This window comes from Vidua chalybeata, chromosome 24 (genome assembly GCF_026979565.1).
Source record: "Vidua chalybeata isolate OUT-0048 chromosome 24, bVidCha1 merged haplotype, whole genome shotgun sequence".
In the NCBI taxonomy this organism is placed as follows: domain Eukaryota; kingdom Metazoa; phylum Chordata; class Aves; order Passeriformes; family Viduidae; genus Vidua; species Vidua chalybeata.
Window position 1 is genome coordinate 5538837 of NC_071553.1, and position 26191 is coordinate 5565027.

Below are 26191 nucleotides of genomic sequence, written 5' to 3' on the forward strand. Positions count from 1 at the left end.
AGCAGCCCCGAGCCGCGGACTGCCGGCCACGCCGTGTCCCCCGAGCCCCCTCCCGGGCTGATGGGGGCCCAACAGAGCTGAGTGCCCGGTCCGAGCTGGGTGGCCCCAGCATCTGCCTTCGGCTGCTTGAGAGGAGTTCAGGCAGGTAATGATGTCCCGGGGAGCGTTTGGTCGTCGCCGAGTTGAGGGAAAGCCCGGTCTGGCATCTCAGGGGGTTCCTTATGCTAAACCAGCTGCGTGTCTCGTATCTTTTCCATCTGTAACACAAAGATAAGGAGCGAGTGTCTGCGAGGCTGTCAGAGCTGCGGGAAAGCAGCAGCCGGCGGGGTCTGCCGCAGCTGTGATGGATTGAGCACTTTGCAGCCGGGAGCAGCCCTCCAGAGCGCTCTGATGCTCGCTGGTGGGATGAGTTTGGCTGATCCCTGCTGGCTGGAGGCGCCTGAGCCCCAGGGTGGAGGTGTCAGCGACAATTCCACTGTATAGGTGTGAAATGGGCTGGCTTTGGCAGGTGCCAAGTGCTGCTTTTTACACCTTCACCCAGAGCCGAGCAGGCGCTGGGAGCTGGGTGATGGCCCTGCTTGGAGCTAGGCTGAGCTCAAGGCTTTGCACAGGCACGTGGGGCTTCAAGCAGTCCCTGCTCTCTGTCCCCCTAGATCTCTCCTGCATTTCCTGTCCTGGACAAAAAAATTCTCCTTCCGTCCTAAATCTGCATGTCCATGGGCACAGCCTGAGGGGAGTCACTGTGGGACAGTCCCTTGTGCACAGCGACTTCACCCTGGGCTGGGAGAGGGACTTTGTGGGCTTCCTGCATCCTTCTCTGATTCTTTAAACGTTGTAAAACAGCTTAAATGGGTTGTCCAAGCTCCCTTATATTTGGAAATGTTTTCTATTTGTCTCTCTGGGAGCTCAGGGACTGTCACGTCTGCAGCCTGGAGAGCAGGGGCTGCTCTCACTCAGCACTTGGTGGCTGCAAATCTACCTCCCCCCATGAAGCTGACCCACATCACAAGCCCAAAACGAGGATTGCCCTGGGGGAAGGAAATGGGGGTGGCAAGCAGGAAAGTCCACCCTCTCGCATTGAATTTCTCATTTGCCTCGCTCCATGCCCGCCCAAATCCCACCAGATTCCTCCTGAATCACAGCGGGCCTCCCCACCTCTTTTCCCACAGATGCCTCCACGCTAAGCAGAGGAGCTCGAAGCTCCTGCTGGGTGAGAAAACACTTTAAAAATATAACATTTAGAGGCGTTCTCCATCTGCGCGCAGCTAATGTGGGTCTCTCCCTATAGGTGTGCTGGTCCTGGAGCCTCTGCACTTCCCAAATGAAGCCACTCGAAGGGACCTCGCTGGGACAGGGGGAGGAGGAGGCGCAGGGACCGGCCCAGGGGCGCCGGCGGCGGCAGCGGCAGAGGACGAGCTGCCGACCCACCCCCTCACCTCGGAGGTATGTGCACAAAAAGCTCCCCCTGCGGCTCTTGGGGTGCTAGCAAGGATGGGACAGTGATGGCAGTGCCAGGCAAGGGGCACTGAGCATCGTTCTGGCATGTTGGCCCCTTCTCCTGCAGCCGCCGCTCTCAGGCTCGCCAGGAGGAGAGGGAAAAGCTCTGCTGCAGCCCTTTCCAGAGCCAGGGGGAAAAGTTTGGGGGTTCAAACCCTCTCCCAGTTGGATGCTGGGCTCCAGCGTGGGGCTGCAGAGGGCTCTTTGCACAGCAGCCCCTGTGTCTCCACGCACTGGTGAGCTGCCATCCCTGGTGGCCTCCAGCATCAGTGAGCAGGGATGCTACAGAGCTGCCAGACCTGCTGGCACCCAGGACAGGGTTTTGGGATGATAAACCTGTCCCAGTGCACTTTTAGGGGCACCTGCCATCCCCATGGGCTGCTGTGAGATGGTGCCTGCCTGGGCTCTGGGTGTGTTGTGGTGCTGGAAGAGGCCGGCTCGCAGCGAGGTCCGCTTGGCAGCCGGAGCAAAATTAAAAAAAAAAAAAAAAAAAAAAGAGCAGGCTGAGGCGAAGTACGGCAGTGGCTGGTGACTCATTGCTGGCTGGAAACGGCTTTGGCGGGTCCTCTGTGGGGCTCTGCGGCGGCGGCAGGAGCGGAGGGGGCGGCTCGCAGAGCGGGACGGGGACGGAGCAGGCTGTGGAGGATGCTCGGGAAGGACCCAGGTCCGGAGCAGCCCCATCGAGGGAGCTGGGGGAGCCTGAGGGGTGGGATGCTGCCGGTGCTTCCTGAGTTTCTTTAGGGTTTACCCGGGATTCCCTCCACAGGGAGCAGCAGGCAGAGCTGTCCAGGCTCACCACATCTCTGGATGAAGGTAAGGGCAGCCCAGGTGGGGATGGGGTCACAAGGGTGGGTTTTTCCACCTTCCCTCCCTGAGCAGCAGGAGGGTTTCCCCCGGCCTGGCAGCACCTGCCTGCAACCCCTGGGATCCCAGCCCCATCCCCTGGATTTGCCTCACCAGCTGTAGCCCACCCTCTGCACTGGATCCATTGCCCTCCTCCCCCTGAGCTGGCCCAGTTTAGCTCCAGCTCCCTCAATCCCATAGGGATATTCTGGGGGGTACCTGCCAGCTGATGTCCCTTGGGAGCCTGCAGGCTGCAGAAGTGCCAGTGGCAGTTTTGGGGGTCTCTCCTGAAGTGGTGTCAGGCTGGGGAGGGGTCCCTGCTGCCCAGCTCCCAGCACCCTTTCTGTCCCCAGGCAGGATGAGCAGTCCCCAGGGACACCCAGGCGGGGCTTTGGCCAGCAGCGAGGAGAGCGTGGAGCAAGTCAGCGAGGTGAGAGGGAGGGGAGGGTGAGGGGGGCCTTCCCTGCCTGGTTCCTTGGGCTCAGCCAGGCCCCCAGCCCCTCTGTGCTGGTCTTGTCGGGGTGCTGTGCAGCACCAGGGAGAGCTTTGCCCCAGCTGCACCTTTGTGCCTCTCAGGAGCCAGGCAGGGCCGTGCAGGAGCAGGCTGTGCACCCTGGGGACAGTGACAGGACTAAAGAAGGTGGGTGAGCCCCCACCCCACAGCCCAGCTGGGTCCCTTTAGGGGAAGGTTTGAAGTATCTGGGGATATGAGCATGGGAACATGTTCTGGTGAGGGTTGTCTCCCCTGGTGGGGACATGGGGAAGGGGAGACTGGCCTGGGAGGAGTTAAAGCCCCCTGATGCTGGGGGAAGGATTGGGATGGTTCCAAAACATGGGCACCTACTCCCTGCTAAGACAGAAGAGCAGAGGGAGGAGGGAAGGCCAAGGGAAAGGCCTCACATGTGGTCTCTTGTGGCCCCACTGCCTTCCTGCAGATGCAGAAACCCTGGAGGAGCCGCTGCTGAGTCTCCCCAGTGAGCTCTCAGTGCTGGACAGACTTGGCTTGCACAGGTAAGACCAGTGAGCACCTGCATCCCTCTGGGGGCTACAGGACAGGGGGCTTCCAGGGCACAGCAGGGCTCAGAGATTGGACTTTCCTCCTTTTCCATTGCACAAGTTTTGCTGTCCACACAATGGGCACTTGGCTTCCCACTTCTCGTGGTGGCTGGCACCCCTGGGAGCAGAACAAGGGCATTTTCAGCATGCAGCCCCCATGATGCCTCCATCCCTGACAGCACTTCTTTTTCTGCAGGGTGGCTTTGACCGAGCAGGATCTGGAGGTGAGGGCTGCTGGGGGCCGTGGGTGGGCTGGGGAAAGGGGGCACAAGGACAGACACTGCTGGCTCACAGTCCCATGGCTGTGCCCTGCTCCTTCAGGCACTGCAGGCCCCTGGCAGCCACCTTATAAACCCTTTCCCAGAGATGCTTTTGGCATTTGGAGGCAGCTGCATTTCCACGAGCCTGTCCTCTGCGTGCCCGGCAATCCCACAAAGTGCTCTGCAGCTGCTGAAGAGCGCCCTTAGCCGGGGAGGCGGCGGGAGCCACGCTAATAAAAAGAATTTCCCTGCGAGTGCCAGGGCTGAGTCAGGCTCAGCCGTCAGCCGGGACCCGCAGCGAGGGCTGGCGTCTGCCCGGCGTGTGCTTTTGCCAGGAGGGCTCAAGATTTCCATGCGTTATCGGCTGCCTGGGGGCCGTGTCTCCCTGGGCTGGCGTCGCAGGGGACTGTCCCCAGCATGCAGCAGCCTAACGGGTGCTGGGGCAAGGCAAGTGCTAATTATCTTTAGCACTGCCCTGTTTGGTGGCACGCTGGGAGGTCTGTCTGTGCCCTGGGGACAGCAGCACATGGCCCTGGTGGCTTCCCTTCTGCCCCCGTGTCCCACCTCTCACCTCCCCACCCTGCAGGCAGCCTTTGCCCACCTCGCCCTGGCTTTTCGCTGCGACGTGTTCACCCTGCAGCAACGGGTGCAGGTGGAGAAACGGGCACGGGATGCAGCAGAGGAAAACATCCAGGAGGAGCTGGGGCAGTGCCGGGCTGCCCTGGAGGTAGGTGGGTGCAAGGGCAGGGGGCTGGCACGTGCTGGGGTCATCCAGCCCCAGAGGGGTTTGGACAACTCAAAGTGCCAGCTCCAGCAGCTCCATCCTTCCCCCCAACAGAGGCTGGGCCGATCCTGTGCCAATGCAGGCTGCAAGGAGACGCTGGAGCAGCTGCAGCACAGCCTGGCCGTGCTGTCAGCGGCCGTTGAGTGGGCAACCAGTGCTGCAGAGAAGCTGGGGGCTGTACACCAGGTGTGTACACAGCCCAGGGCTGGGAGTGATGGAGGTGCTACAGACGGGCTTGGGGACTCATCCCTGGGTTTGCTGGGGTTCATCCCTCCTCCTCACGGTGCTGGCCTTGACCTCATGTTGGTGCTTACCAGGGTGCAAGGGATCCGTCCGCCTGCCCCTGGGAGCAGGGAGGGGATGCACCTGCACTGCCTGGGTGGAGGCACCACGGGAGGCACAGGGAGGGGCTGGCAGAGAGCTGGCTCCTGAGGAGACAGGGGCCCTGACCCCCCCATCCCGCCTGGCTGCAGGAGGCCCGGATGAGCCGGGCAGCAGAGGTGATGGTCCAGCACGTGGAGAACCTGAAGCGGCACCACATGCGGGAGCACGCGGAGCTGGAGGAGATGAAGCGCCTGATCCAGCAGAACTCCCGCAACCGGCAGCTGGCGGAGACCCAGGGTGAGGTGGGCTCTGCCACCAGGGCCTGGGCAGGGATTGCACGGAGCAGCCCTGCAGGATTTGGTCCCGAGCCCCTCTGGGGGGTCAGTGTGACCCTGCACCACAGAGCCAGTGGGTGGTGTGAGTTGAGGACTGGTAGTGGGGAACAGCTGATGGCGTGGGGAAGGGAACAGCTGATGACAGTTGTGAGGGGACAGTGGAACAGAAGATCAGTGTGGGAGCAGGTGCTGGTGGCCAGAGAGCCACAACCCAGCTGGGAATGCAGGGCAGGGGGGCCCCATGCACAAAAAGGACTCTGTTCCTGAACACCAAGCCCCACATGTGCCACTGTGTGCACGGGACCAGGTCCCCCTGCCTGGGGCACCCCCTGTGCCAAGCACGGAGCACATGGCCAGGACAGCTTTCAGGAGCTTTGTCTGTGCATCAGCCCCATCTTAGTGATGGGGGATGATGTAAGGCAGCCTCTCTTTGCTCCCAGATGATGTGGAGCCACGGCTGAGACCTCACCCCCTGAAGAGAACTTTCCAGCAGGTAACTGGTCCCAGTTCAGGAGTCTTGGAGCCACTGCATCCCCATGGCCTGCCACCCTCCCTCAACTGGCTGTCCCCACACACCCACTTGTCCCCAAAAAATGTCACTGCAGCCAGCTGCTTGCTGCAGGGAAGATCTGCTGGAAATGCCGGGGATGAGGCAAAATGTAGGGGCAGCCTCGGAGGGCTGTTGGTAGAAGGACAGGATGCCCAGCAAGCTGAGGGCTGCCTGTGCAAGAGATCTTAGGCAGATCCTTCTTCCATTGCAGGGTCACAGTGCAAGAGCCACAGGCTTGGCTGCTCTTTAGCACCAGCTTGAATCTGATCCCCCTATAGCTCCAGAGGCAGGGGAGGGGGTCAGGCAGCCCCACCAGGACAGCTTGCAGCAGTAATGGCAGGCACAAACCTCTTGGCTTTGACCTTCCCTGACTTTCTGGGTTCCCCTCTTAGCTCCAGTGGGAGCTGGCAGTGTCCCGTGGTGTCCCTTGCCCGTGCTGGGGGGGTGATGGGGAAGGAGGAGGTGAGAAGCAGCTGCACAGTGCTCACCCCCAGCCCCTCTGTTGCAGGGGTCTGCCCGCCGCAGAGTCAGCATCGCCGTCATCCCCAAGCAGCTCTTGGTAAGGACGTGTTTGCTGGGGACAGCCAGGAGCTGTGTCCCCAGCCTCGGTGCCACTGGGGCGCCGCGTCCCCACTGATGCTCCCACCTTCGGTGCCCAGCCAGGTGCCAGCCCTGAGAGCCGAGCAGCCCCAGCAGGTGGCCTGGAGCCAGAGGGGGCCCAGCGCTGGCCCAGCATCCAGAGGTAACTGCGCTGGGTGGCCGGGCAGCCGTGGCACCAGCTGCCACTGGCCCACATGGGACAGCACCGACCCCATCCTCTCCCTCCCCAGGAGTGAACTGGAGCCGCAGGGCCAGGACAGCGCCGTGACCGGGAAGCTGGTGGCAGAGGCAGATGGCAGAGGCTCAAGCACAGGCAACGAAGAGCCAGAGCAGCTTGGGCTGACGTGAGCAGCACCCCGCGTGTGCCCAGCATCCCTCCATGGCTGCTGGCCTCTCTGTGGTCCCCAGGTGGCCAGCACTTGGGCCAGGGGCTGGGGGATGTAGTGGTGGAAGGCTGGGATGTTGTTTGGCTGCCTCAGCTCGACCCCGCTGGGTCTCAGTTTTGCCCACGCATTGTGGGTTGCCCGTGCCCTCCTCAGGCTTGCTCACTTGGGTTTGTAAAAGGGCCAGTGAGGTTTGGGGCTGAGTTAAACACCCTCCTTGTCCCCAGGGGGGTGGAGGTGGGATTTGCTCTCCCCCACAGATGACAAGTGTCCCTGGTCACCTTCTCCCCAGGTCCAAGGGGTCTGCAGCGGAGCTGTGGCGTCCATGGCTCTTCTTCCCACAGCACTACTGGGTTTTCTTCTGGCTGCTTCTCCTGAGCATCGCCTTCCTCCTCCTCGTCCGTGTCCTGGAGCTGCAGCGGCTGCAGTCTGCAGCATCATCCAAGGCCTAGCTGGACCAGGGAGGGGGAGCTGAGAGGCATCTCTGCTCCTTCCCCACGTCCTAAAACACCAAAACACTAGAATAATAAAATGGGTGGAAAAATGGGGGAATTGTAATGATGGAGCAGGGGCTAGGATCTCAGGTAGCATCTGTGGTAGGATTCAGGGTACGGTTGGCACCTGCACATAACCATGAAGGGTTCAGGGAGCTGCAGCAGCTCTCACAGATGCTGTGAGTTGCCTGTTCTCAGCACATCAAGGGGTGCAGGTGTGCTCCCACACATCCCCTGCGCTGGGGACAGCTCAGGCTGCCCACGGCCGTGGGTTTGCTTTAGAGCCGCGTCCCTCAGTGCCACCACGTGCCCTCAGTCCCTGCTGTAATTCACATCTAATGCTCCTTTGCTGCTGCCCGGGGGACAGTGCTGGGGCTGGAAGGCGCAGGTCGGTGATCAGCCTTTCCCACGGCACCACGAAGGGCTCACAAACAGAGGGAGCTGTTTCCGACCGCCTGGGAAAAGCGCTTGGTTTGACACAGACGCCTCGTTTCCGTGTCCGCCCCAACCTCCCGCGGCCCCGAAACACGGGTGGGTTCCACTGCACCCGGACCCAGCAGCTTTGCAGGGACCAGCACAGCCCGGCCGAGCTGCCATGGTGGGGGTTCTGCACCAGGATCCCCAGGAAGGGGCTGGAGGGGCTGCGGAGGGGAGGGATGGAGGTGTGGGGCTGGTCACCCTGCTGGCTATAGCCGCCGGCAGTGCCACGGGTGACTCAGGGTGACCGAAGTAACCAACGCCCGTTTGCCAGCTCGCCCCGTGTCCCTGAGTCACCGTCCACAGTCTCGTGGCGAGTTGTCCCCGTGCGTCACAGCCCCCTTGCCGTGACACCCGTCCCGGCACACCGCAAATGTCCAGCAGCACGCCGAGGACACCGCCACCAGAAACCCCAAAAAAGCACCCGGCCAGCAGCGATCTTCCGTGACCCCGGGGGCTCCCCGGCCCGCCCCAAGGTACCTTCACCCCACTGGGACCATCCCCACACGGGCGAAATGGAAACATAATGCCAGAGGTTTCCACGCGAGCTGTGGTGGTCGGGGTCCGGAGCTGGCACTGGGTGGGTCCCCCCCGCCCCGGATCCTCCGGTGTCCCCAGCACCCTCCTGGCCGGTTTCTGGCTGCGGGGGGAGCAGCACAGCGGCACAGTGGGAAGGGGGTGAAGCGCTTTGGCTTCATCACCCGATTCTTTTTGCTTGCTTGGCGAAAAGTCTGGTTTCTCACCCTAAAACACAGAAAGCCCAGCTGGGGTTGCGCTGTGCCGCTCGTCCTGCTGTTCCAAACCTCGCGGCGCAACATCTGCCGCGGCACAAAGAGGGGTGGCCCCGGGGCCGCCCCTCTCCCGGCTCCGCCCGGCCTGGGTCCCCCCGGCCGCGGGGGAGGGTCGGGCAGGCGAGGGGAGGGGAAGGCCGAAGAGGGGAGGGCAAAGGAGAGGAGGGCCGGGCCGGCCGGCAGCTGCTGCTTGCAGAGCCGGAGCTCGTTTCCTGCTTGCTATCTCTCCCGGCTGCGCCCAGCTCCGGTCCCTCCCCACGCCCCGGCCCGTGCCTCAGTTTCCCCCTCCGAGGGGCTGTGGAGGTGAGTGGAGGGTGAGGATGGGCAGAGCATCCCTGGGCGTGGGGAGGTCAGGGCTCTGCCCCGTGTCCCCCCAGCTCGGTGCCAGCATCCCGAGCGCCGGTCCCCTCCGCCCGCCCCGCCGCGAGCATCGCTGCGCAGGGTGGGGACGGGGGGTGGCAAAACCGAGCGGTGATTCTGCGCTGCTGGGGAGGGCTCAGCCCCCCGAACCCGTGTCCTGCTTGTCCCTGGGACGCTCCGTGGCAGGGTAGCGCTTTTTCTCCGGCTGACCCCTCCCCACAGCCTCTCCCCTGCTCCATCCCCGCTGCTTTTCCCCTCCAGCCGCTGGCCTCTGCTGCCCTCGGGACGAAGGGGAAAGAGAGCAGTCCCTGCTCCTCCTCCTCCTCCAGTGCTCCCAGTGATGAGTAGGATGGGGAAGAGCTTTGCTAAGATCCATGAGGGATGCTCTGTGCATCATCACGGTGATGTCTTTGCCGCAGATGTGCTTTGGGGTAAAGGAGAAGTAGGAAGAGGAAAATGATGTGGGGTGTGAAACCTGGCCGTGACCAGACTTCCTCTTTTTACCAAAATTCAGCTGCAAGAGGCAGGTCCTTCTGTAGGCTGGTGTTGGGCAGGGGTACAGGCTGAGCAGCAAAAATAGGGGGGCACGTTTGATCCTCCCCAAGCGTTGTCTGTGCCCAGGGCAGCCCGGGATGTGGCCAGGCTGTGGTGTGTGGATCCCCAGCAAAGCGTGACGCAGGTTTGTCCCCTCTCCCCAGCCCTTCCCCCCACAGCTCCATGCTGGGGCCCTGCAAAGCTGGGGTGGGCTCATGCACCCACATCCCTGCCTCAGACCAGAGGAGCTGACAGGGATTTTTCCCTCCCTCCAAGGATTCAAACCCACCCAAATCAAGGCAAGTTTCCATGGCTTTGGTTAGGGTGGTCTCCCTGCCTAGTCCCATACCTGGGATGTTTCTCCTGGGCACAATAACGTTTGCAAGAGCTTCCAGTGCCTTCACCCCTTCCTGACACCCTCACAGCTCAGCTGTGGTTGAAAGCAAGGGCTTTGGCCAAGCTGTTGGGTGGTCACAGGAAACCCTCCATCCTGCCTTTCACTGTGGGGGCTCTCCTGGGGTCCAGCCCAGCTCAGTAGCCTGGCCTGTGGTGTCCAGGCTGGATCCCAAACCCGGGATAGCCTGTCCATGCTGGGAGCCTGGATCCCAAACCCAGGACAGCCTGTCCATGCTGGGAGCCTGGATCCCAAACCCAGGACAGCCTGTCCATGCTGGGAGCCTGGATCCCAAACCCAGGACAGCCCCATCCATGCTGGGAGCCTGGATCCCAAACCCAGGACAGCCCCATCCATGCTGGGAGCCTGGATCCCAAACCCAGGACAGCCCCATCCATGCTGGGAGCCAGCGCAGCAGCAGCGAGGCGATCTGCTGAAAATCCTCCCAGCTTTCATCAGCTCTGGAGCCGTGTCCTTTCCCACCCCATTTCCATGTGCCTGGGAGCCACGTGAGCTCCCAAGCAGCTTCCCCCACCTTCTCCCAAGAGGCTGCTTGTCCTGCAAGGGCAAGAGGGAGACCCTGACCTGCACCCCCGGGGTGTCCCTGCTCCAGGGGTGCTCCCCATGTCTCAGACCCGGGTGATGTCCCCATAGACATTTCTGCAGCCAACCAAAGCTGACATGAGATGAGTCAGGGCTGGCTGCACCCCCCCTCCTCCTCCCTGCTTGCAGGAACAGCGTTAAGGGAAGAAATGCAAAAGGCTTTGATGGAAGGAGCAAAGCCAGAGTATGCCTGGCACAGGCTGTGCCACTGCTGCTGGCCTTTGTGGGCTGAAAGTTGGGGTTTTGTATCAAGCCTGCAGGAACTGAGACTTCCTAGGAGTTTCTGACCTTGCTTGCTGTTGTCAAGGGGGTTTGAGCGCTGGCAGGATAATCCTTTCTGCAGGAAACTGTGTAACACAAGGCTTGTTGTTCTGCCTCCTCTGAGCTTCCCTGCCAAAGTGTAGGGGCTGGAAAGCTTTCCCAGGCAGCACGCTGCCCCTGGCAGCATGTCCAGTGGGAATCAAGGCCGAGAGATGGGCTTTTTTCAGAGCCAGGGGCTGCTGAGGCTGGAGTAGATGCTCCCAGCCTGAGCAGCTGCCTTTGCCCCATCTGTGTGGTGACCTTGGCAGGCAGCAGTGCAGTGAGTTGAGCTCCTGGAGGACAACCCGTCTGCACGGGGCACTGGTGCCTGGCAGCCAGCGCTGCCTGGGCAGCCTCTGTGGTACAAGGACGGGTGGGAGCGCTGCAAACTCTCTGGGGAGGTTCTCAGGGCTGCCTCAGTTTTCCCAGGCTCATCCTGTCTCACTGGCAGCGCTCAGGGGAAGAGCAGGAATCTGTCCTCAGGCCTGTCATGAATGCATAGGACATGTCCTCTGTCCCCACGCTGCCACTCTGGTGTGTGCCAGCCCCTGCTGTGCCCCACTGGGTGGCTTATCCTATGTCTGCCCAGGAAGGAAGGGGTTAAAATGGCCGGATTTCCTGAGTGTGATGCTGGAAGGGAAGGTGACCTGCAGAAGTGATTGGAGGGAAGGTGACCGGGCAGAACTGCTTTGCAACGCACGTTCTGGTGTCGGGAAAGTCCTGAGTGAGACCGAACTAGAAACCCAGCTAGAATTCGGTCTTTCCAGGCAAAATTTAAGCGCTTAAGTAACTCCTTTCTCCGCACACCCCCAGCGCCCTCCTCCTCGGGGCTGCCTAATTTATTCATGGCATCCTTGTCCCACTGCAGGGGTGGCCGCCACCCTCCGGGTGCTGCCACGTGCCCACGATAACACCCAGGGGCAAGAGGGCAAAGAGCGGCGGCTCAAAGGTGGAAGCTCTTCCCGAGCTTTCCCAGCGGTTCCTCCTCGGCAGCACCGTGTCCCTGCCGTGCCTCTGCTGGGCTGGGGGAGCCTTTCACAGCCCCGGGGCCTGGCGACAGTGGCCGGAAAAGGCAAAACTTTGTTCTTCGTGCTCGGGCTGGCAAGACAGAGGGCACAGGCTGGTGCTCAGGGCAGTGCTGGGGGTGAGACAGCCGCGAGGAGAACTGGTCCCCTGGGAGATGCCAGGGGTAGGGGGTTTTGGGATGCCATGGGGGAATGTGCTGCACCCCTCCTGCCACGGCTTCTGTGGCATGATGGGGCTGCTTGTAGGGTGATTTGACTTTTATTTGATTTCCTCACCGGTGCTTTCTCTGCGCTAATCTGCTTCCACCCACTCCAGGAGTGGTAGAAGGGGAGCTGGGGGAAAAGATCACCCCATTCCAGCTGCAGAAGCCAGGTCGGCGGGATGGATCTGGCCCCAGGGCTGGTCTTGCTGCTTTCTGCAGCAGCTGTGTGGCTGATTCCTAAAGCCAGGAGCTCCCTCCCATCCCCCTCAAGTGAGGCCGAGGCTGCGGAGGAAGGAAGTGGTATCTTCGCTCCAAAACAACTCGCTCTGCTCTTGGCTGTTGCAGGTACCCGCTGCATGGAGGAAGCCACTTACTGCTGCCACAGCCCTCCCCATCCCCTGCCCTGACGCCACCGTGGCAGGGTGACACCGTGGCTCTCTGGGTGCAGCATCCAGGGACGGTTCCACCACTGCTGCCACAAAGTGTGCCAATTTTGACAGTGCCATCGCCACCCAACAGCACCCGCAGCTGGCGAACCTGGCACTGAGACACCAGGTCTGGCATGGGACGCCTTTGTGGGTGGGGATCCAGGAGGGTCCCCTCCCTGCTGACCTCTGCTGTCCCTCTGCCAGGCTTCTGGGTGACTCGGGATGAGTGTGCCGGCCGACGAGCCGGGCAACCCGGCCCATGCCATCTTTGAGAGGTTCCTGCGTGCCGGGGAGTGCCGGGAGGTGCTGGGCTGCTTCGTGGAGCTGTGCCAGCAGCTGGGGCTGCAGGGCAGTGGGCTACAGCTCTACCATGGTCTCAAGGCTGCCCTCAACTACTGGAATGCCAAGGCCCTGTGGAGCAAGCTCGATAAGAAAGCTGGGCACAAGGACTACGACCAGGGCACAGCCTGTGCTGGCACCAAGGTACTCGGGATGTGGGGTGAGGGATCTGGGTCTCTCCCTGCCCTGTGTCCTTGTCTTGGGTGAGAACATCCCTTGGGAAACTCTGGCTCTCATCCCAGGAGGAGGCAGGATGTGCCAGGCGGGAGGTTGATGGAGTTTAATGGGACAGGACGTTAATTAGCACTGCTCAGCTCCCCATGGCATGATGCCAACTCAGTGCCACCCAGCCAGCAGCGTCCTTCCTCCTCCCAGCTGCCTCTCACTGCCTCCCATGGCAGGGCTGAGGGAACTGTCAAATCCTTGCTGGGAGATAGGAGCTTCCCAAGTAGGATGTCCCCTTGGGGACATCTGCTCCCTGTCCCACAGATGATGGCTTTTGTCCTGACTGCTGTGCTCTGTTGTCCCAGCCCTGTGCAAAAGCTGTCAGGAGACCAAAGCCAGGGCTGCAGCAGACCTGCACCTTATCTCACCCAATGCTTTAATTGCTGCCATCGCCCCGGGGGAAGGCAAGGTTCAGGGGGTGGGGGGCGCCCCGGTTTGCAGGGAGAATCAGGCAGAAAAGGGGAACGCTGAGGAGGGCCAGATCCTGACCCAGCAGGCAGGGAGGTGCTGCCTTTGGGAGTGCTGGGGGGGGGTTCACCCAAACCCTGCTTTGGGGCTGCCCACCCGCTTCACTGCCCGTCCCGTGCCGTGGCAGTGCCTGGTGGTGGGCGCCGGCCCCTGCGGGCTGCGGGCGGCCATCGAGCTGGCGCTGCTGGGTGCCCGCGTGGTGCTGCTGGAGAAGCGCGACTCCTTCTCCCGCAACAACGTCCTGCACCTCTGGCCCTTCACCATCCACGACCTGCGGGCGCTGGGCGCCAAGAAGTTCTACGGGCGCTTCTGCACTGGCACGCTGGACCACATCAGTGAGTTTTAGGGGGACCCGGCTGACTGTGGGGAGTCCAGGGACCCAGGGGTGCAGCCCTGAGGACCTCTCTCCCCTCCCAGGTATCCGGCAGCTCCAGCTGATCCTGCTGAAGGTGGCTTTGCTCCTGGGGGTGGAGGTGCACATCAATGTGCGGTTCGAGGGCCTTGTTCCCCCCACGGGCAAGGCAGGTACGGTATCTCTGCAGGGTGGGTGGCGTTCCTGGGGACAAGGACAGGGCTGTGGGTGGCCGCTCTGAGCCCCCCAGTCCCTCTGCTAGCCCAGGGCATGCCTTTTTGGGGGAAATGAGGTGCAGCCCTTTCCCTGCTCCCTGGGGACTAGCACATTCATGCCCACCCCTCTCCCTGCAGGTGGTTGGCAGGCTGTGCTGCAGCCCAGTTCCTCTCCCCTCACCCACTACGAGTTCGACGTCCTCATCTCAGCTGGCGGCGGCAAATTTGTCCCTGAAGGTGACAGCAGGTGTCCCTGCAGCCCCGGGACCGCTATGGGGGGCTGGGTGGGGGCTCACGCCTCTCCCCTCCTGCAGGGTTCAAGCGGAAGGAGACGCGTGGGAAGTTGGCCATTGGCATCACCACCAACTTCATCAACCGCCACAGCCGGGCCGAGGTGGAGGTGGCTGAGATCAGCGGCGTGGCCCGAATCTACAACCAGAAGTTCTTCCAGAACCTCTACAACAAAACGGGTCAGTGGTCCCGTGGTCCCAACCCCCACATGTGGGGCGTTGGGGGCTCCTGCCCCCTCCTGAGGGAGCTGGAGGCTCAGCCCCAGGATGTCCCCAGTAATGGGGTGCATGTCCCCACATGGTGCCCCATTGCAGGGGACATTTGGTGTCTGAGCCCAGTGCTGGGCCACCCCATGGCCCTGGCTCAGCCCCTTCCCTGTCACCAGGCATTGACCTGGAAAACATCGTGTACTACAAGGATGACACTCACTATTTCGTCATGACGGCCAAGAAGCAGAGCCTGCTCAAGAAGGGGGTCATCCTCCAGGTGAGAAGGGCAGGATCTGGCCCTGGGATCTCACAGCGATCCCAAGCTGAAAGCCTTGAAAGTGGGATGCAAATTGTGGATGCTGGATTAACTGCACACCCCTGGGGTGGTAGGGGCTGCAGCAGCTGTTGCCTGTGCCACAGGAAAAATCCTTCCAGGATACCGAGAGTGCAGTGGCACAGCTGCACCCTAGAGCTGGGTGCTCCCAGGCTGAGGGACAAACATCACCTCCCACATCCCAGTCAGCTTCACCCCATCCCCACAGGACAAAGCGGACATCGAGAGCCTCCTGGCCCCAGAGAATGTGAACCGGGATGCCCTCCTCAGCTATGCCAAAGAAGCTGCCAACTTCTCCACCAACTACTGCCTGCCCGAACTGGAGTTTGCCCTCAACCACCGGGACCTGCCGGATGTTGACATGTTCGACTTCACCTGCATGACGCGCTCGGAGAACGCGGCGCTGGTGCGGGAGCACAACGGGAGCCGTGTGCTCCTGGGGCTGGTGGGCGACTGCTTGGTGGAGGTGAGAGTTTCCCCTGCAGCACCACCTCATGCCCCCATTTCCCTCTCCTTGCAAGATGCATTGGTTGCAATATATTTCCCCTCCCTAAGCGCTTCTCATCCCAATTGCCCAGTGCACTCCATCCTTGGGCAGGCTCCCAGCAGTGGCATGTTTTGGGGAGGTTATCCCCTTCTCCAGCCCCACTGGAGATTTGGGGTTGGTTCAGGATGGAGGAGCAGCCCAGCCCCTCCCCAAACGCAGCCGTGCTGGCTGGGGAGGAGATGGCCACCCGTCCTCTCCGTGCGCGTCCTGCCGCCGCTCCCTCTTTCATCCCCGGCCAAGCCTGGCAGCTCCCAGCCTCCTCCCAGCTGCCCCGACCAGCCATGCAACTCCAGTTCCAGCTCTGCCTTTCCCTTTGCAGCCCTTCTGGCCGCTGGGCACCGGCGTGGCCAGGGGCTTCCTCGCCGCCTTCGACGCAGCGTGGATGGTGCGGCGGTGGGCAGCTGGGACACCCCCGCTGGAGGTGCTGGCCGAGAGGTGAGTGTCCCCATCCCGCTGGGCTGGGTCTGGAGCACGTGAGGATGGGAGCAGTGATGCCAGCCCTGTCCCTTGCACCCAGGGAGAGCATCTACCAGCGCCTTTCGCAGACATCCCCAGACAACACCAACAAGAACATCAGTCAGTACAGCATCGACCCGGCCACGCGCTACCCCAACATCAACCTGCAGGCCATCAAAGCCAGCCAGGTACCTGGCCAGCTCCTGCCATGGGACAGCCAGCCAGCCCAGCCTCCCTGGCTGCCAGGGTGACACGAATTTACCCAGTCCCCTGTCCCCAAAAGGTGTGAGACTGAAGCTATTAGTAGCCAGGACATTGAATGTGTTGCCCATTGTGGATGGTGGAGGGTTCTGGAGAGGTGTGGGGGGGGGTGTCCAGGTGTCCCCCTTGCCAGGGCCACCTCCCTGCGTGGTGTCATTGGCACTGTACAGGTGGTGACCCACCACTGGCATGTCCCCATTGGCAGGTCAGGGACCTCTACCTCGTGGGCATGGTGGAGGTGGACCACAAGAGGAAGAGCGACAACCGGCTCAGCACCGGTAGGAGCAACCACTCCTGCCCCATTCCTTCCAGCAGCCCCAGTGGCTGCTGCCCTGGTTTTCCTCCCCATGCTTGTTTCTTGCGCCCTGGCCTGTGTCCAGCAGGCTGTCCTGGTGACACCAATGGTTTCTCTCCCCTCTGCTTGTGGCCCACGTGGGGACACAGGCCCCTGCTGCCTTCTGGGGAGGAGGCTGTGCCCCTCCAGGCTGCACTGATGCTGAGCCATGAAATATTGACAGATGCTTCCTCAGCATAGTTATTGAGACTTGCGGGGAGGGTTGTGGGGGACAGGGGGTGTCTCAGCTTGCTCCCATGGGATCCCTTCCCTGTTAAAGCATGGAGTCCGAGGCAGGAGGTGGACTGGGTGGGGTGTCCCCTGTCTTTTCCTCCCCAGTGGCCCCTGGAGCTGTCTGTGAAGAGCTGCTGAGCTGGTGCCAGGCCAGCACGGCTGGATACCCTGGCGTGGCCGTGACCAACTTCAGCACCTCCTGGACCAGTGGCTTGGCCCTCTGCGCCCTCATCCACCGCTTCCGCCCCGACCTGGTGTGAGTGCCTGGGAGCCCCCAAACCCTCCACCCTGCAGAGCCCACCCTGATGGCAGCCACGTCTCCCCACAGGGACTTTGATTCTGTGGAGCCCCAGGATGCCATTCGGACCCACCAGATGTTGCTGGACATAGCAGAGCAGGAGCTGGGCATCCAGCCTGTCCTCTCCAGTGTTGAGATGGCCACCATGACAGAGCCTGACCGCCTGGACCTCATCACCTACCTCAGCCACTTCTATCAAATTTTTGGGACCTCTCCAGGTGTGAGATTTTGGGGGGGGTTTGTCCCATCCTGAGCCGCACTGGGGCTGGCTGGGTGTTCTCCTCTTTGTTGGGTGGGTCCCACCAAAATGGCCATGTCCTGTGCAGAGGTGGAGGTCAGCAAGAAGCCACTGTCTCCCCGTGGCACACGAGGGGCCATCCTCTTCCTCAGCAAGCTGCAGAAGAGCCGGAACCTGGCACACAAACGTACCCAGGTGAGGGACCCCCACCCACACCCTCACGGCACACCAAAACCCCGTCACACTCCCCACCCTTACCCACCCCCTTTGGATTTGCAGGACGGTGCCCAGGACAGTGAGACCAAGAGGAGCCGCAGGGACACTGAGGTGGGCCTGCCCCAGGTGCCCCAAGGGGGGCTCTGCTGGGGTGCAGCTGTCCTGGGGGGAGAGTGGGGGGCTGACCCTCCCCTTGGGTCACTTGTAGCTGGACACGGGGCTGGATGGAGACACTCAGGACAGTGCCCACGAGCCGCCGCAGCCCATCGTGATGGACCCAGGGCAGGTTGGTCCTTGTGTCACCTTGGGATGGAGGGTCCAGCTCAGGGCAGGGGGGCACCAGTGGCTGGCAGGGCCAAGCCAAGGGCTGGCAGGGTGCAGGGACCAGGGCTGCACAAGCGAACGCCCACATGTTCCCAGCTCCTCCCTGCCTGTTTCCTGACCCAACTGGTTTTCCGGAGCCAAGACTTGCCGCTCCCTCACCCGTCCCAGGCACCCAGACCCAGCGCTGCGAGAGGGGCAAAGCCCTGCCCCGCGCCCCCATGGCTGCCGGCACGGCCACAGGGCAGGGCGGGTGCCAGGCCCCCGGTGCCACCCCTGCCTGTCCTCTCCCCCCGCAGCCACCGAGGGAGAGGACAGGGGAGAACAGCGACGCCTGCTACTTCTGCGGGCGCCGTGTCTACATCGTGGAGCGAGCCAGCGCCGAGGGGCGCTTCTTCCACCGCGGCTGCTTCCAGTGCCGGCGCTGCGGGGCCACCCTGCGCCTGGGCGACTACGCCTTCGACGAGGAGGATGGTGAGGGGGCTTCTGGGGAGAGGGAATGCTTGGGGCACGACTTTTCCACCTTGCAGGTTGTCACATGAGTTCACCCTCTCCCCCCACCCCGCCCAGGTCATTTTTACTGCTCGCTGCACTACCCCAATCCAGCCAGCATGGACCTGCCCCGGGATGAGGCTTCGGCACTGCCTGATGGGGTAAATCACCCTAAATCCCTGTAGGTGATGGAGGAAAGGCAAAATGTTTAGGGGGGTGGGTTGGGTGTGGCCCTGTGGTGCATCACCCCTCTGCTCTGGCTCTGCCGTAGGATGCTGATGCTGCTGCCCACCCACCCTCAGATGCTGGAAGGTCATGTGTGTCCCCCAGGGAGGGGGCACCCAGTCCACTTCAGCCCGCTCCAGCAGCCCCACAGGCAGGGGAAGAGCCTGGGGACGTTGAGGACACTGCAGATACTGGTGACATGGAGGAGCAGGAGCTGCTGGCACAGCCTGGGGGGGATGTGAGGGAGGAGGAGGTTCCCAGAGCAGAGCCCCAAGGGACAGCAGAGGAGGGTGAGGAGAGTGGGGGCAGGAGGAAGATCGTCCTTACACCACTGGAGAAGCTCAGTCTGTCCACACTGAACCTCACCAGTGAAGCAGAGCCCGAGCCTCCACTGAAGCCAGCTCGTCTGCGGCTCCAAGCAGCACCCGAGGCCCTCCCTGCCCTGCGGCAGGGACAAGGCGCCTGGAAGGAGGAGGAGGAGAAAACTGACACGGAGAAAGGTAGGTGGTACAAACTGGAGTCTCCCGATGAGCAGAGCTTTCAGTCCCTCCAGGACCCTGCTGTATCCCACATTTTGCTCACGAGGAACCAGCCTGAAACAGCTCTTTTCTTGGGCAGATTTGGAGGAGAGTGACAGCGAGGAGGGGGAGGGAGAGGAGGAGGAGGAGGAGGAGGACACAGGCTTTGGCATCATGAAAGAGTTGGTGAGGATTTTCCCCAATGATGGAGGCACCACCAGCACAGGTGGTAGCTGGGGCTCTTGCTGCTCTCACAGAGGCATCAGGTCTGGCTCAGCTGTGGCTGCCAAGGCAGGAGGTGCCTGGTGCAGGGACTGACCCCCCTGCCCGTGCCACCGTCCTTTCACAGTACCCAGACCCCAGGGAAGAGGAGAAATTCCCCACCTGGAAGCGCACATTGGCCCGCCGGGCCAGGGAATCCCAGATGAAGAGGTTCTGCAGAGCCCAGGTAACCCCGCAGGGGAGAGGCAGCTCCCCAGCGTGGCACTGCACCCTGTCCCCTCCGTCCTGCTGCTGGTGGCCACATGCTGGCAGGTGCTGGCCTGCAGGTGAGTGCTGCCCTTCTCTTACAGGCCATCCAGAGGCGGCTGGAGGAGATCGAGGTGACATTCCGGGAACTGGAGCAGCAGGGCATCAAGCTGGAGAAGTTACTCCGGGATGAGAATGGTAAGGCCAGGGTGGACAGAGCACCGTGACCCTGCAGTGGGGGTGTGCACCCTGCTGACCATCCCCCTGTCCTGCAGAGAGCCCGGCTGACCAGCAGACACAGTGGACAAACCAGCTGCTCTACCTGGTCCAGAAGAAGAACAATCTGATGACCGAGGAGTCGGACCTCATGATCGCGTGAGGCTTGGGGGATGCTCCCTGGTCGGTGTGGGGGCTCAGCTCACCCCAGTCCCCTGCGAAGCCAGTACCCAGCACACCCTTTTTCCTCCCCACAGGGTGCAGGAACTGAAGCTGGAGGAGCAGCAGTGTCAGCTTGACGAGAAGCTCCGGAGCTACATGAACAAGGAGGGTGAGTGCCAGCACGTGCCAGGGAGAGGATCCCCTTTGCACGGTGCAGGGAGCAGGTCAGGGCTTGTGGCCTTCCCAGCTCTACTGTGGCCCCCTGCACCCACAGATGCCCTGAAGACACCTGAGGATGAGAAGGCCGAGCAGGAGATCCTGAAGCAGCTGGTGGAGGTGGTGAATAAGCGGAACGTCCTCATCCAGTTGCAGGAGGAGAAGCGGCTCAGTGAGCTGCGGGCTTGACCCGCACAGCCCCGGAGCCACCGGGCCCTCCCCGGGGGACAAGCAGAGCGTGTGTGAGTGAGTCCTGGGCTGAGCATCACTCTGAGCCACCTCTGGAGGTGGCGATGCCCCAGGTGCCAGCAGCTGCCACAGCAAATCCAGCTCCCCGCTTGCCAAAGTCTGTCACGGAGGGGCCAGACCCGCGGGTGGGTGCCCACATGAGGAGGCACCGAGAAGCACTCAGCCTTGGGGTGCTGAGAGGGCATTCCTGTGCGTGGCTGGATTGCCTTTGCCTTCTGCTTGCTGGAAAACAAGACTCGCAGGGGACTGCAAAAGGGGGCTGTGGTGGCTCCCAGCAGCAAGGAGGTGACTGGCCACCAGAGGCAGGCCACAGGGCAGATGCCAGATGTGCAGGGGCACCTTCAGGAATGGTCCCTCGAAGTCACCCTGGGACATCCTTCCCAGATGAGGGCATCCATCCCAGTCTGGACTGTCCGTCTCAAGGGACATCTGGCTGTACAAGTTGGGGCCAGTGACAGACAGACTGGGCTGGTCCAGCTGCTCTGCACCACTGCTTTTGGATGCCACGTCCACGCTGTCCCCAGCTGCTGCAGGAAACCAGGGTCAGAACTCTACCATGAGCCCCTTGGGCCAGGGAAGGGCTTTTTGTCCAGGAGCTCCTACGGGAATTGTGCTCAGGGCCAATTCTTAACACCGAGGACAAGGGACACCAGTGGCTATGCCCTCCTTGCCCCTTTGGGATTTCTTCTGCTTGGCCTTTGCATAGACCACAGATGCCCCTGGAGTCCCTGGCTGTTGCCTCTGTGGCCAAATGATGCTCATGAGTTGGGGTGGGGGTCCCAGGCATAGGTTCCTCTCTTAGCAACTGTGTTCAGCCCCCATCCTGCCATTCCCCTCAGCACCTCCTCCAGCCCTCCCTGTGTTTGTACCAGCCCTACAGTCCTGCTGCAAACCCCCTCCCTTCAAATAAAGCCCCTCTGACCCGGTGCCAAAGGTTAAAATATCGCCTTTATTTTCCATTAGTCAGGACTGGTTGCCAGAACAGCCACCAGTGTAAAATTTGAGGCCACCCCAGGTGAGGGGAGCCTCAGGGTCTCAAGCCTTCCAGCCAGGCCAGTGGGTCCCTCCATGTACAAAAGAATGTATTTAAAAAGACAGCAATAAAAATCTGCCTCCATTGTGGTTCTCACAGGGGTCAATGCAGTAAATCTACCCCAAAAACCTTAATTTCACCCAGAGGCAGCTGTCAAACCTGCACTACTGCATTGGCTGCAGTGCTGCTTGCCTAAGAACTGAAGCTGGATGAAATAGAGGACATGGTGTGGCCAAGGGGACTTTGTGGGACACCCAGAGCCTCAGCTCAGCCTTCGCTGGGACGCTCCTGCAGGGCCCGCAGTACCATCCACATCTGGTCCTCGGTGCCGTGCAGCATCTTCACCTCCATGGTGTGAAACAGGTGGAGACCGGTGGCGAGGACGAGGACGCCGAGGGCGAGGAAGGCCAGCAGGCAGAAGGAGAGCTTGGGGAAGGGCTGCTCTGCGCCCAGTCCAGCCAGTGTGCCCAGAGCAGCCGCGGCCTGGAGCAGCAGCAGCAGCAGGGCCAGCACGGCCATCCTGCCCGAGGAGTAGCGCTGCCGCCGCGCCGCCTGCAGCCCCGCGCCCACCTCTGTCCGTGCCTCTGTCACCACATCTGCCAGCGCAGGGTCTGTGGGGACACGGGCCCTCAGCAGGGTGGGACCCCCATATACCATCCCTATAACCCCCCCCCATACCACCCCAATAGCCTTCTCCCCATCCCCACTGCTCTGCAGCCCTCCACAAGCAGCACCGCAAGGGGAAACATCCCCAAAGAACTCCATCCAACTCCCACCAGTCCATCCACCAGCCCCCCAGCACATGGTGGGTGCTGGCAGCAGCCCCCCCACTTACCAGCTGTGCCAAGGGTGGCACCTGCAGGCTGTCCCTGCCTCTGGATGTGCAGTGTTGCCATCACGGCTTCATGGTCTGAGAAGGGGATGTCCATGCCTGGGGCTCGCCCCGTGGTGGTCTTCAGCTCTTCACACCTCACCGTGAAGCTGGAGATGGCCTGGGTGAGGGGACAAGGGGGTCACACCAGTGCCTCAGCCCCAGCACTCACAGCTGGCAGGCAGACGCTCCCCGTTACCTTGTAGAGGATGTAGTCAATGCGGATGCCCAGCGGGAAGGGCAGCAGCTCTGACTTGTCAGTGAAGCAGTTGTCAGGGACAAGGGTGCAGCCGTTCTTACAGCCCTGAGACAAGAGCCTTGGGTGAGCTGGGGGCTCTTGGTGTGCCCTGGGACCCCACTCATCCCCTCAGCTCACCTCAAAGTGCGTGGCCTCAGCAAAGGCATCCCGCAGCCCCGTCCAGCCACGCAGCAGCCGGATGCCCACATCTTCAGGGTGCATGTTCAGGTCCCCTCCCAGCAGCACCACATCTGCTGCCTTCGAGGTGTGTCTGTGGGGACAGGGGTGGCTGTCCTTCCCTGCCCTGCCTGGCATGGACTGGAGTGACTGGGACCTGCCCAGTGCTCCTCCACCTCATTCCTGACTGGGACTGGTGCAAATGGGAGCTCTCTGCAGTGCAAGCCCCAGGGGCAGGGGTGACCACACACATCCTGGGGACCTGCAGGGGGACACCCCGCAGCTGCTCACCGGATGAACTGTGCCAGCTCCCAGGCCTGCACCAGGCGGTGGGGCAGGTAGGCGTCCTTGTCCCGGCAGTACTCGGCGTGCAGCTGGAGAGACAGGGAAAGACTCCTGCCCTGCTCCCAGGAACCCTGCAAACCCACCCAACCCCTCCAAACAGTCCCAGCCAACAACTCTGTCTTTACGTCACCCCCACGGGGGAGAGCCTGGGATGCTCACCCCATACCCATACCCCGGTTATTTTTTTTTATTAAATCGGTGCATAGTCCAGGGCAGAGGGTGGAGAGCAGTGGTTAAAGCAAGGGGACAGTAAAGGAGGAGTACGGCCACTCATTGCCCTCCTCCCCACTGTTCCCCCCATGCTGGCTGGGTTCTTCCCCGGGTTGCTCACGTGGGTGACGTAGACGTTGAAGATGATCCCCGAGATCTTCATAATGACGAGACCGACGGACTTGCCGCAGAACCAGTCCCCGTGCTGGAGCTGCCCAAGGGGAGGGAGGGCAGGTCAGGGCTACTGAGGCTCTGTGGGGATGGACACCATGGTGCCACGTGCCCCCCACCCCACTTACCATGTAGGGGTACCCATTCAGTGAGTACTGGTAGAGGAGTGTGTCCAGAATGGGGAACCTGGAGAAGACGCAGAGGCCGCTGCCGATCACCCCACTGTGGGAGGGAAGAAGCACAGTGAGGAGATGAGGTTCCCAAAACCTCTGCCTCGCCCTAGCCCTGGGCCAGGAGGACTCCCCGGGTGCCTGGGTCCCAGTGTGCTCCTGTGAGCATCCTGCTGCCCAGGCATGGGGCCTCCCACAGGATCAGAGGTGGCGCTGGCACTGCCCCACAGACAGCCCCGGGGGGCTGACCTTGCCCTTCTCACCTGCGGAAGTAATGGGAGAAGGGATAACAGCCTGCTAGTTTCACCTTCAGGTCACTGTAGTCCTGCTCGCTCCACACCTGGAGGACAGAGGGATAGGCTGAGAACAGTCACGCCCATCTCCCAGGCTGGGAATGGGCGCACTTGGCTCACAAACTGCCCTCACCTCCTGGAGCAGCACCAGGTCAAAGCCCTCCTGGCGCAGCGTGTCCCCGATGAGCCGGACCCGCTCCTGCCGCCGCTTGCTCAGGTAGCGGATGGCCCTGCCAGAGAGGGGTGACAGTCAAAGCCTGCTGGGGACAGGGTCGTGGGGGCTGTTGGGGCCCATTGTGGCCCGAAACGAGGGAGAGAAAGAGGGCTCCAGTACCAGCAGAAGCAGGATGTAGATGGGAAAGATGGGAAGGGGAAAGGGCCATGCAAGGACATGGGGACAAGATGCAGGGAGGCTGTTTGGGGACAGCTTCTCCTGCCTGCAGAATTGAGGCAGCTCATCCTTGCTTAGGGTGCAAATGGGGTTATTTTCTGCAGCTAACAAGCACGGAAGGGACAGCAGGCGCTACCCAGCCAAGCAGCTCATGACCCTCTGGGGCAGGGAGAGTGGTGTAACCCCAAAATGAAGGGGCCACAAAGGTAACCCCAAGGTGGGACCCCTCCCCCAGTGTGGTGCCTCCATCTCCAGCCACACAGCCGGGCACAGACCTGGCAAAGTCTGGACTCACCAGCAGTTGAGGTCGAAGATCCGGAGGCGCAGGGTGGGCTCTCCCTCCATCGCTTGTCGGGGTTCTGGGGGGGTCAGCGGGCAGCGCCAGGCAGAGGGGGGACCTGCAGGGAGCGGGTTGGAGTGGCAGCCCCCAGGAGCCCGTGCAGGCTGCAGGACAGAGCCAAAGAGCCAGGCCAGGAAGGCGGAAGGGCTGAGCCAAGGCCAAGGCCAGGAAGGAAGGAAAAGTGCTCGGGGTGCTCCAGGCCCTTCGCCTCCTTTTCTGCATGCAAGGACCACCCCGAACCCTAAACTGCCCCCGTACAGGGATCCATGTACCCAAACCACCCATGTGGCCCTACATGGAGTGAGTGGCTGGGGACACCGGTGGGCCAGGAATGGGCTACAGGGCTCGACCCCTCTGCCTGTCAGTAAGTTGTGTTCCAGGATGGGCTTTCATCCTGGTTTCAAAGTGGAGCTGCGAGGCACGGGCATGGGACATGGTCACGCACCTCCCCTCTCGGGAAGCCCACGGATCCTTTTCGGGACCCCAAACCCCGGCGGAGCCAGCAGCTCCGGAGCAGCCCCAGCGCTCCGCCGGCTCCGCTTCCCCCCTGCCTGACCCCGTGAGATTGTCCAATTTCCGGTTTAGAAGCTAAAAAGAGCAGCCCCGGAGCTCCGGGATGCCGGCTGCGGGCAGCCGGGCTCTGCCTGCCCCGGCGGGATTATCCCGTTCCTGAGCCGCGCTAATTAACGCCGGCCGCTTCTACCAAACCTGAGCCCCCAGGGGCGCTCCCCGCGGGATGCGGCGGGGACAGGAGCGGGACAGCGGCAACAGGTGGAGCGGGGCAAGCGGGGAATCAGCAGAGCGGGGACAGGAGCGGGGAAACAGCAGAGCGCGGACAGGAGCGGGGAATCAGCAGAGCGGGGACAGGAGCGGGGAATCAGCAGAGCGGGGACAGGAGCGGGGAATCAGCAGAGCGGGGACAGGAGCGGGACAAGCGGGGAAACAGCAGAGCGGGGACACGAACGGGGCAAGCCGGGGAACGGGGCAGCAGGAGCAGCGGAGCTGAGGAGGAGCGGAGCCGCAGGACGAGCGGGGGGCGGCAGCGGGGTGACCGGAGGGGCGCGGCAGTGGGAGGATCGGAGCAACAGGCGGAGCGGGGCCGGCAGCGATCGGCGGGGCCGAGAGCGGACCTGCAGCGGGCCGGGAGCGGCGCGGGGCCGCGGGACTACGCGTCCCGGCAGGCAGCGGAGCGGGGCGGAAGGGGCAGGACCGGGGCCGGGGTGGGGTGGATGGGGCCGGGAAGGGTGGAGGAGGCGCGGGAGGGTGTGATGGGTGTAACGGGGCGCGGCGGGGGTGCGGGAGGGACGGCGGGGTGCGGGCGGCTCGCAGCACGGGGTGCGGGATGGGGGTGCGCGCACCCGACAGCCGCGGCACCGCGAGCAGCGCTTGGAGGGGTGGTGGTGAGTGGTGGGGCACAGCAGCCCTCTTGTTGTAGTCCAGAGCATCCCTTTGGCTGCTCCGGATGCCTCGAGACCCTGGCAGGGGGCTCAGGGATCTTGGCAAAAAGTCAAAAACACCTGTGGCTTCGATTTTAGCCCATGGGAGAAGCTGCCAACCTCGTGTGAGGAATTACAAGCCCAAAGGCATCGAGTAGTGTAATAAGGGAATTGGCACAGGGTGAAAAGGTAGAATTTTGGGGTTTTTAGAATGTAATTCAGGGGTACAAGATGGAGGAATCTGGGCGTGCCCTAGCCTTTTCTTCCTTCTTCTTGTCCTCCATGTCTCGCTGTGATGGTGACACTTTTCTGTTGGTCTAGGATGGGGACACACTGTCCAACACAGATTTTAGGCATTGGTACGGGAACTGTAAACATGGCACACGTAATT

The 26191-nt window shown here is 62.2% G+C and overlaps 3 protein-coding genes across 5 annotated transcripts; 2 read left to right on the forward strand and 1 right to left on the reverse strand.

Annotated features, from left to right (window-relative positions):
• The first annotated feature begins 1172 nt into the window (after window positions 1-1172).
• Window positions 1173-7162, forward strand: LOC128799567 (inositol 1,4,5-triphosphate receptor associated 1-like). Its single transcript, XM_053964064.1, has 15 exons — window positions 1173-1210; window positions 1289-1443; window positions 2264-2310; window positions 2694-2770; window positions 2917-2980; window positions 3276-3351; window positions 3593-3620; window positions 4243-4383; window positions 4495-4626; window positions 4914-5061; window positions 5540-5592; window positions 6158-6208; window positions 6309-6391; window positions 6480-6593; window positions 6925-7162. The coding sequence occupies exons 2-15, from the start codon at window positions 1322-1324 to the stop codon at window positions 7082-7084; spliced, it is 1296 nt and encodes a 431-aa protein (XP_053820039.1). The 5' UTR covers window positions 1173-1210; window positions 1289-1321; the 3' UTR covers window positions 7085-7162.
• A 1384-nt stretch (window positions 7163-8546) lies between these two features.
• On the forward strand, window positions 8547-21250 carry MICAL1 (microtubule associated monooxygenase, calponin and LIM domain containing 1). Of its 2 annotated transcripts, XM_053963988.1 has the most exons (26): window positions 8547-8697; window positions 12159-12368; window positions 12446-12724; window positions 13401-13608; window positions 13691-13798; window positions 13979-14077; window positions 14155-14310; window positions 14517-14617; window positions 14883-15140; window positions 15541-15656; window positions 15739-15865; window positions 16144-16216; window positions 16612-16762; window positions 16835-17022; window positions 17131-17237; window positions 17322-17369; window positions 17467-17544; window positions 17879-18053; window positions 18150-18232; window positions 18343-18796; window positions 18915-19000; window positions 19164-19262; window positions 19387-19480; window positions 19558-19657; window positions 19756-19829; window positions 19935-21250. In XM_053963988.1, exons 3-26 carry the CDS (start codon window positions 12464-12466, stop codon window positions 20063-20065), a joined length of 3375 nt encoding a protein of 1124 aa, XP_053819963.1. In that variant the 5' UTR covers window positions 8547-8697; window positions 12159-12368; window positions 12446-12463; the 3' UTR covers window positions 20066-21250. The 2 variants fall into 2 exon arrangements, with proteins under 2 accessions (XP_053819963.1, XP_053819964.1); XM_053963989.1 differs by lacking the exon at window positions 17467-17544.
• Window positions 21055-25550, reverse strand: SMPD2 (sphingomyelin phosphodiesterase 2). 2 transcript variants are annotated; one of them, XM_053963995.1, is made up of 11 exons: window positions 25495-25550; window positions 24320-24422; window positions 23767-23863; window positions 23604-23680; window positions 23299-23392; window positions 23121-23210; window positions 22736-22818; window positions 22406-22538; window positions 22229-22333; window positions 21994-22150; window positions 21055-21769 (listed from the first exon to the last, which is right to left on the reverse strand). In XM_053963995.1, the coding sequence occupies exons 2-11, from the start codon at window positions 24367-24369 to the stop codon at window positions 21426-21428; spliced, it is 1230 nt and encodes a 409-aa protein (XP_053819970.1). In that variant the 5' UTR covers window positions 24370-24422; window positions 25495-25550; the 3' UTR covers window positions 21055-21425. The 2 variants fall into 2 exon arrangements, with proteins under 2 accessions (XP_053819970.1, XP_053819971.1); XM_053963996.1 differs by lacking the exon at window positions 25495-25550 and adding an exon at window positions 25073-25413.
• Between the last annotated feature and the right edge of the window lie 641 nt (window positions 25551-26191).

Coding starts and splice junctions, on each gene's coding strand:
- SMPD2 (XM_053963995.1), bottom strand. CDS start 24,369: ATGGAGGGAGAGCCCACCCTGCGCCTCCGGATCTTCGACCTCAACTGC. Junction 23,864..24,319: donor ATCTTCGACCTCAACTGCTG/GTGAGTCCAGAC, acceptor CCTCTCTGGCAG/GGCCATCCGCTACCTGAGCA. Junction 23,393..23,603: donor TTCTCCCATTACTTCCGCAG/GTGAGAAGGGCA, acceptor TCCCTCCCACAG/TGGGGTGATCGGCAGCGGCC.
- MICAL1 (XM_053963988.1), top strand. CDS start 12,464: ATGAGTGTGCCGGCCGACGAGCCGGGCAACCCGGCCCATGCCATCTTT. Junction 16,763..16,834: donor CGCTTCCGCCCCGACCTGGT/GTGAGTGCCTGG, acceptor GTCTCCCCACAG/GGACTTTGATTCTGTGGAGC. Junction 18,054..18,149: donor CGCCTTCGACGAGGAGGATG/GTGAGGGGGCTT, acceptor CACCCCGCCCAG/GTCATTTTTACTGCTCGCTG.
- LOC128799567 (XM_053964064.1), top strand. CDS start 1,322: ATGAAGCCACTCGAAGGGACCTCGCTGGGACAGGGGGAGGAGGAGGCG. Junction 2,311..2,693: donor CACCACATCTCTGGATGAAG/GTAAGGGCAGCC, acceptor TTCTGTCCCCAG/GCAGGATGAGCAGTCCCCAG. Junction 5,593..6,157: donor TGAAGAGAACTTTCCAGCAG/GTAACTGGTCCC, acceptor CCTCTGTTGCAG/GGGTCTGCCCGCCGCAGAGT.